Raw genomic sequence first — 9,473 nt, 5'->3', positions numbered from 1 at the left:
GTCAATAGCACAGCCAGTCACCACTGTGGTATCCCTGTTGCATTGTTCCAAGAACCTGTGCACGCTGGGAGGGGTTTGGTGAAATGGATCAACACTTCATCTTCCTAGGTATCCCTGAAATCAAAAACTAAGGCAAACTGTGCATATGTGTGTATGCACATATTTTTTTTTCCCCACAAAAGGCATACAATGAGACTAAGTAATCTTTTAAAGATATTGCACAAAGTAATAAAGTTTTCAAAGAGTTTATGAGGAAAAGTATGTTCAAAAATATATTAGTCTACATTTACTTTAGGCCTTGGCCTCTTATTTTATGAAGTTTCAGACTGTGGATGAGTAGTTTTGAGGGTTAAGCTCTAAAATAATAATGTAAATAGCCCCATCTTTAAATATAGTGGTGCTAAGTTATACCAGATACCACAATACAGAACGTGCTGATATGAATTAATGCATTTATTCAGTAATAGTACAAGAGTTCCTGCTAAATTGTACCTGTGTATCACTGCCTGATTAAGAAACTCCACTTTTCCTTTTAAATCCAGCACAAAATCAAACTGTGATGCTACAACCAGTTTTTTCAATGGGTAAAAATGACCCAATACCTTTGTTTTTATATGTTAAAAAAAAAAAAAATTTTTTTTTTACACAAACTACAAAAGTGCTCAACAAAAGGTTTATTATTCACAATGACGAAATATATACTTGTATATATGTCTTGTCTTTTTTTTTTCTTTTTAACTTGCTGGAAGAGACTCCCCCTCCAAAAAAGGTGTTCTACCTAACCACTGCAGTTTGTTAATCAGTGGAGCTGTGTACTAGTGTTTTTCCACATCTGTTGTCTTCAAGGGGTGATGTCCCATCTACAGAGAATGGAAGCCACCCCCTGGGGAAGTGTCAATAGCAGCATAGTTTTACACTTGCGGAATCCAGGTAATCACGTGTATATACTTAGATTTGCATCATGTTACCATTACATTCTCTCTGCTACTCTGCTCTTCAGGTTCTTACTCCATTTGTAAAATTACCTGGTTCTGCCAAACAGCAATTGAAATGTACATGGCTATTGCTTTCCTGAGCAAATGTGATTTGTTTTATGGCTGTTCCAGTTATGTAATTGTTCTAACATTGTAGGTAAATAAAATCTTACTGTTTTTAAAGGTCACTGTAACTTGTTCAGGTTTCTGGCACAATTTTATTAGTATTCACTTCTGAAGCTAATAAGATACCATAGTTTTCTATGTTACTCTCATTGTAACATCAGTAAAGTGAGTTTCAATAAAAGATTTATGTTATTTTGATGCACAATTCTAATCTTTTTCCTCCCCCCCCCCCCAAGCCATGGTTTCTCTCAGACACTCTCTGGAGGAGCTCTTGGAGGTTTATTTCTTCCTTTTCTGTTCCACATGGCTCCAAAAGAGACCAACCACATATGAGAACTAGAACAGTCTTCTAGTAAGCCTAGGAGACTTGGGCAGTTTCCTCAGCTGATTGGCAGAACCCTTCTGTTGTCCACCTGCCTTTCCTCATACTTAATATATAACATGCTTATTTAACATGTTCTCCTGTGCCGGTCTCCAAAGCACTGGGACTTCGATGGGTTCAGTTTACATAAATGAGCTCACTGCCTAAAACACTGGTCCACCCTGGCCTGAGACACTTTCTGGCAATCACCATTTTACCCACCAGTCATTACCCTGGCATTTGCAATTTCCTTGCCTTCAGCTCATACGTTGTAGAGGAAAAAAGTAGTTATAAGTAGTCAAAATAAAACAAAACAAAACAAAAACTCACTGCTGTGGAGTCACATCCTACTTACAGCGACCCTCCTTGGGTTTCTGAGGTGGTATCACTAAGGAAGTAGATTGCCCCATCTTCCTTCTGAGGAGTGGCTGGTAGGTTTGAACGACCAGCCTTCTGGTTAGCAGTCAAATGCTTTAGGCACTACACCACCAGAGCTCCAGGTACTGTTTTAATGTGAGGAAAACAGAAGAATTTCACTGGCTAAGGGTTTGTACATTTAGTATGAGATTTTTAAAAATGGTGATTATATATACCTCCATTTCTTACATTTCTATTTATATTATAGGAATTAAGATGAACACTGAAACAGTAACAAACATTCAGTTAAGCAAAAGCAGAGTCTAGCTTAAAGGAGACAGCAGTGTTAGCTCCTGTGCCATCTCATGGACTGGCGGTTTGGAACATCATGCTGGAGTCTAAACTCCACTGGCTCAACAGGAGTGAGAGCTGTGATTAAGTATGACAGCTCAGATCCAGATCGACTCCAGCTGCCCCCAGGAACTCAGGTCTCCTGCATCTACATTCCTGTAGGAGTTCATGAACTATTTTAAATGTTTTATAAATCATGCAGTCTTCTGAAGTGCAAGCCTAAATTGCACATCTCCAAAATAAAGTTAAATCCTGAGTTGAAGTAACTAGAAGAACCTTGTTACTTCTCCAAGTAACTGAGAAATTCAACTAGATGAACTCAAGCCTCCAACTAAATGCTTTAAGAAAAAAATAAACCAAGAAGCAAGTGGGTGAGGTGTCACTGGAATTGTACAATGAATGAAACACCGAACCAGACATAAAATAGAAATAAGGCAACATGAGATTCACTTGTAATGAAGACTTCAGCTGTAATTAAAGAAAGGGGATGGATACGTCAAATTTGTCAAGGGGAAGGAAACTTTTGTAACTATAGGGACACAATGAAGACTAGGCTCCATGCTTTCAGAAAGAAAAGGTGAGAAAGCAGGAGTGGAAATGATAAGGATACTTGCTGTGATGTATTAATACTTAAAATTCAATTAATTGTTTCCAGAGACAATGGTTTTACATCTTATAGTAGCTTTGTACTCAGAACCACAATTATTATAAATATTGGGAATTACTGAAGGAGTAGGGATGGTTCAAACATGACTAATAACCATGGGTCAATAAGGGCCTTTTTCCTTACCACTTAGTCAACGAATATGTACGTTTTAGCAATATTTGAAAGTATAATCATATTAGTAAAATGAGGCTAATGATGCTAACAAGATGTTTTATTTTTGCTGGTTGACAACTAATTGATAATTTATTTGATTGACAACTTTCATATTGCACCCTAAAATAAGAGAGACTTTGTGGACAAGATGACAGTAGAATAAGTTCATTTTTCATGTGTCAAGCTTTCTTGGAAAGGAAAGCAAATCAAACCAGCTTTCAATTTAAGAAATAGAGACTGTTGGTGCCCATTATACCAACACACTTTTAATAATGACAGCTACCCCAGCAGGTATCTTTCCTCTTTCCACATGAGAAAACAGGCTCTGAGATTCCTTACAATGAGAAAGACCATATATTTAATAAGATTTAATTTAATAAGAGGCATAAACAACCTGGATTAGATCCAGATATTACTTCAAAGCTTGTGGTTAAAAAATAACAGTAATAATTTCTTCATTTACCTGCTTATTTTGGAAAAGTAGAGGAATGAAGGAAGAAACTCATGATTATGACTCCCAGTGGTAACTGTATCAAAATTTCAGTACAAACTTGCCAGTCCTCTTGCAGTATATATTCTTAATGTATGTGTGAGCAAATGGCATATTCAAAATGGATGAATCAATATTTTAAAAATTAGCATCTTCTGATTTTGAAAGGAAGTACACATTACAGTATAGAGAACTTGGAAAATACTGAAATGTATAAAGGAAATTAAGTCATCTAGAGTCCCATTAACTGAAATTAACCTCAGTTAGTATTTTCACATATCCCCTTCATCTTCTATCAGTTTTCTTTTTAACATAGATAAGCTCATACTGCAGATTTTTAAGCATATTTAATTACAGTCTACATGAAAGACGGCAAAAGATGGACTTAATGATAGATAGTATTTACCACGCAAAGTATTCAAAAGGCTTTAAAAGAGGCAGAAAATAATCACTCAAGTTCCCTTCCATTCATGCAGCTGTCAAAATATCTATTAGCCTAAAACCTGTACTAAGTTTCCACTTTTTACATCCAAAACCAAAAACCAAACTCTCTGCCATTGTGTCGGATCCGACTCATAGAGACCCCTCCTTGGGTTTCTGAGGCAGTATCACTATGGGAGTAGGTTGCCCAACCTTCCTTCTGAGGAGTGGCTGGTGGGTTTGAACCGCCAGCCTTCTGGTTAGCAGTCAAATGCCTTAGGCACTATGCCACCAGAGCTCCCTTTTTGACATCCAAGAGAGTCTAAATCATGTACATAGCAATACTCTGTGTTAAAACTTTTGATACCATGTAAAACCCATCTGGGAGAAGACAAAAGCTTTCATTTGATTAAAAGTTTTTAGTATCCTACAATGAAACATATATAATGCATCTTAAACATGTGCATACTTCAATTTGCATAAAAGTGGGTCAGCAAGAAAATAAGGCATGACCGACAATGGCTCATGGAAATTCTAAATCAGGTAATAGTCCTGATCATATATTATTAAAATTCCAAAGAATTTATTATCAAATTTAAGCACAAAACATAAACTGTACATAAAGTAAGAAACCTTTACAACAAGCTGTTAAAGGTACGGGAAGAGTAAGTTCACACATCACTGAAGGCCAAGTAGGAGCAAAGGAGGAATGTTGGTAATGGTCATACAGCTTCCTCTTGATTTAAACACTCATGACACACTGAATGAACTGAAAGAGAGGAAAATCAGTATTAGGCAGCTTGCATTTTGGTTTTCTAATTTAATTTGTGAATTTAAAAAAAGTTTCTAAAATATAAGTAAATGATCAATGGAAAGATTTTTGGGAAGCAAGCAATCTAATATAAAAAATGGAGTTCTCACAAGTATGCTTTTTACAGGAAACTGATCTTAGTCCAATGGATAAAGAATTATTTAAATTCTAAATAATATTGAGATCTAGAAATGGTCATGGACAAAGGTAGTAATCCAAAAATACAAGTAACAGTTTTGAGTTTTCACTGTTAATGGCATATGGGGACTTCTAAACTGCACAGTACTCCCTCACTACTCTAAAGGTGTGCCTTTCAACAGTTTATTCCCTTAAAATCTGCTTTATTACAATCAACCATGCAAATACATGTGAGGCAAACAGAACTTTGACCCTTCCTTGTAATGCAGAACCCAAATTTAGAGGCTCCACTATCTGTTGTGAAATGTTTGCTTCACAACTAAACACAAAGCAGTGGACTCTGCCAGGTTCCCAGCACCAGTGAGGCAGGTGTTTCACCCATGTTTCCATTAGTTCTTGCAGCAACACAAAACCAAGCTAATCATCCCTACTTTGGAGATAAGGAAACTAGCATCTGGGATTTAGACAACTCTTAAGTGGCCCCTTCTGAGGCCAAAGTTTTCCACTCTACAAACTGCCTCTTGACCTTTGGAAGTAGTGAGACTGTCAACTGAGAAGTTAATGCACACTCAAAGGAGCACACTTCTAACAGAAGGAATAAGCTTATTTATATAAACATGGAGCCTTTTAAAAGTATACTCAGAACTGTAACAGTTTTAAGCCAAAAACATGTACATCTTTGCACACTTCAATGAAGAAACATTTCAGAATCACAGTGATTTCAATTCTATAAGTGATTTTTTTTCTTTTTTAGCTGTACAAAAAAATGGAGAAAAAACAAAACATCTTCATAGCTTAGTTATTTATGTACATCCAACTAACACATCAAAGATGGCACTTGGTTATGTCTACACTGGTTATACAGCCTATCCCACCTCATTTACACTGACTGTTCAGTAAGTGATTTGTTTTACATTGAGATTTAAGGTGAGTTTTATGTTCAATGAAGAACTTAAGTGTGCAAAGTACAGCTTTGAGTTGTTAAGCTACTTCTCAGTGACTGAGATTTGTGTAGAGAAAGCAAAAGCAGACAGTATATCTACATGATGTTTTTTAAGGATGTATCTAATTTAAAGTGCACAATAGCTCAGTGAGGAAGGCATTACTACCACATCCTCTTTACTCACAGGCTCAGAGGAATGAAGGAACCTAAGTGGCCCAGCTAATGAGTGGTACAAGCTGGGTCTTGGACAGAGGTGGCTTTAATGAAGTGGTCTAGTCAAATAGTACTGGTATATGGTGATCTAACTATAGAAAAGCCTAATAATAAAACTCATTCTTTTGATTTTCTCCTCTAAGAAATTTCTCAATTTTAGAACAGTTCAGTTTTGAAAAGAACACAAATTACATAAATAAAAAACTAGAAAACTATAATTAAAATTTCTTGTTACATTGTTTCTAGCTGCTGCGAGTCAATTCCAGCTTATGGCAATGCGTGCATTACAGAGCAGAACTGCTCTGTAGCGTTTTCTTGGTTGTAATCTTAACAGAAGCAGGTCACCAGACCTTTTCTTCCACAGTAATACTGGCTGGGATGGAACCACCAACCTTTACGCTAACAGTTGACTACAAACTGTCTGCACCGCCTAGGGACTTTCTAAAATTACTGAGTTTTAAATTTTGGTCAGCAACTCCCTTGATTGCTCTGGCTTTTTAAAATTGTCCTTAACAGCACACTTTAAAAGGGACTCTACGCAAAGCCCATTATCTGCTCAGTCCTTCATTCACTGAGACTTACATCATCATATGGGAAGTTCACAACACCTTGCTGGCTAGTGTCCCGTCTTCGAAAGCTGTCTGTAAAATAATACAGTGAAAATTTATGGTTTGTTTCCCCCTTTTCTAAAATCACAAGATACTTATTTTAGCATTGGATTCGAACTGAAATAACATTTAAATTGTGCAACCAGACTACATAAACAAAACACCACAGCAAAGCTGCCTACATGACTAAGAACAGCTTAATATGCAATAACTTCTACAATATGCAGAAGTTTGCCTTCCTTTTCCCCCCAATATGGAGCTGGACGGAAATATTTTACTGCAAAGTTAGTAAAAGCTGTGTGACTTCTGAGCTGATTATCTAAATGTGATAAAAGCACAGAATTTCAAACTTCTTACTAATAGGGATACTGTTTAGTTAGGATGGATGGATGGCCGTAAACATTCACATATCCCACCCTCTCGAGCTCTGTCCAACAGAAGAACTACTTTAATTAAAAGTTTGCCCTCCAGTGTTAGACTGCACAGAATCATGTAACCAGATACTAATGGAGATATATATATAAAAAAAATGAAAGCAATGAACAAAAAAACTATACAGTAGAAATAAAAATAACAGAGGGCATAATTAAACAGAGATAATGAAGTAGCCTATTTCAGATACATCTGAACCATGTGAACACCATTTTAAATTACTTTCCAGTAGAAGAAAACTAAAACAGTAATTTCACTCTTCTGAAATATTTTACACATTCTAGGGAGATATCAGGAGCTCTGATAGCTTAGTGCCTAAGGCACTTGACTGCTAGCCAGAAGGCTGGCGGTTCAAACCCACCAGCCACTCCTCGGAAGGAAGATGGGGCAAATCTACTTCCGTAGTGATACTGCCTCGGAAACCCAAGGAGGGGTCGCTATGAGTCGGATCCGACTCGACGGCACATAACAACAACAGGGAGATATCACAGAATACTGTTCATAATTTTATTTAAAAAAAAATGCCTAAATTAGCTTGTTATGTTTTGGAATAGTTTGGTAAAATTTTGCTAAGACCATTGTCTTACTAATCTAAAAAAATTTCTGACAAACCCCAAAATTTATTCTGTTCAGTGTCAGATTACCCATTAAGGAAGGTAAGCACAGGCTTAGTGATGCTTACTTAGTAATGTGTAGTGAACAATGCCACATTTTTCACATCAAAGATTCTTCTTTTAGGTGTGGCTGACGTATCTCTTTCCCAAGCCTACCTTCCCACAGAATCAAAGGCTCTTTTCAAATGTACAATCCTTGACAGGGATGATTACCCAGTAAACTAGGTAAGTAAGGTCTTACTTGTGCTTATTTACTAATCCGTAGTGAACAGTTGCATATGTTTTTCACCACATCAAAGATGTTCTGATGTGCTGTGATTCTGTCTGATATGCTTGATGTGTGTTGTGAGTTGATTCTGACTCACAGTGACCCTATATGACAGTATGGAAATGCCCTCTAGGACTTCCTAAGCTATTAGCTTTACTGGAGGGGATCACCAGGTCTTTTCTTCCATGGAGCCACTGGGAGGGTCCAAATCATCAATCTTTTGGTTATTAGCTGAGCACTTAACCACTGTGCCACCACAGCTCCTTTTGAAGTGCTTGATAGAAATGTTAAAAATTCAGATATTAAGGAAAAAAAATAGAATGGTGAGACTAAAAGTTCCAAAGCACTGAGAAATGAAATGTCAGAAAAATGATGTCTTGGCCCATGGCAGTGACGCAACCTCCTAGAACACACCTGTGAGTGCCCTCAGTTTGACACAGCAGGCAATGTAGTCATCAAAGGTGATCTTCCCGTTGGTGCTGTACCTTTTTGCAATTGAATTCACAGCCTGAGGACTCAACCTAAATCCTGAGAGAAAAGCCATGCGTCAAAAAACGTTAAAGGATCATGAAAGAGACACTGAGAACATAACCAGACACATCTTTTAAGACCAAGAACTCACTTTAATTACTAACACACATACAGGAAAATAAACCCAACAGAAAACAGCCTTCAAGTAACAATTAGAAATAAAGAGAAAAATTACTACCTGTGAATAGACAATCTGGAGACGGCAATACCCACCCATAGTCGTTAGGGCCTTCTGTAATTCTTGAGGGTCCACCGTTCCACTTCTGTCACTGTCAAAACTGATGAAGTGCTGTCTCCAGCCACTCAGGACAGCCCAGAGTTCTTTAAATTCATTGAAACCCATCGTGCCAGACATGTCTCTCTGAACCATCATCAAGGATCAGAACATCTTTACTTTGCAACACTTCATCAAAAATCATTTTAAGGGGAATTTAATATTCTTTTGGCTAGAAAGTTTTAAAAAGTATTATATTTTGTTCTTGGTGCAATATAAGAAGACAAGGGCCTATGGAGAAAAAGTTGTGTGCAACTGTTTTCACTGTGGGAAAAGTATAAGCTTTGGGATGTGGTTATAAGGGAGTAATGTCCTCATCACAAGTGCCATGTGAAATGCAGCCTCGTAATTGGGTCTGGACTTCCCTTTCTGGGTGCCCTAGGCTCTGCTGTCCAGCCTTCTGTCTTAGGGTCCTTTTTGGTCCCACCATTCACTCCCTTGTTAAGAACTCTCACACCCAAGAATTTCCCTTTTGGAAAACGAGGTAGGATGGGAGGCAGTGCAAGCTCAGCGCTAGTTACACACGCCTCAAATGTGCTGCAGAGCTAAACTGAGTCCAAGAACTATAATGTGAAAAATTCCATCACTTGAAGGACAGGAGTGAATCACGCAGAACACATTAAAGGACAAAAAAAAAAAAGCTCACCTGACCACTTATTTCTATATTTGTTCTCCTTTGATGCTTCCTTCAATTTTTTTTTTTTTTTTTAAGAATTTAGAATGGGAGTTTTTTTTTTTTTTT

General features: G+C 37.3%; 1 protein-coding gene across 1 annotated transcript in view; it reads right to left on the bottom strand.

Annotated features, from left to right (window-relative positions):
- Window positions 1–4,641: 4,641 nt before the first annotated feature.
- The window catches only part of SRI (sorcin), a 19,631-nt gene continuing 14,799 nt past the window's right edge, over window positions 4,642–9,473 (bottom strand). Inside the window, exons 5-8 of the mRNA XM_007939837.2 lie at window positions 8,671–8,818; window positions 8,341–8,454; window positions 6,587–6,645; window positions 4,642–4,668 (exon numbers count right to left, since the gene is read on the bottom strand). Coding sequence (XP_007938028.1) covers window positions 4,642–4,668; window positions 6,587–6,645; window positions 8,341–8,454; window positions 8,671–8,818 — 348 coding nt within the window. The remainder of the gene's footprint in view (window positions 4,669–6,586; window positions 6,646–8,340; window positions 8,455–8,670; window positions 8,819–9,473) is intronic.

Source organism: Orycteropus afer, unplaced genomic scaffold (assembly GCF_000298275.1).
Source record: "Orycteropus afer afer isolate SDZICR_OR568_19922 unplaced genomic scaffold, OryAfe1.0 scaffold00063, whole genome shotgun sequence".
NCBI classification, from domain to species: Eukaryota; Metazoa; Chordata; class Mammalia; order Tubulidentata; family Orycteropodidae; genus Orycteropus; species Orycteropus afer.
The sequence above is the reverse complement of the archived record's forward strand: the minus strand, read 5'-3'. Positions and strand labels throughout refer to the sequence as shown.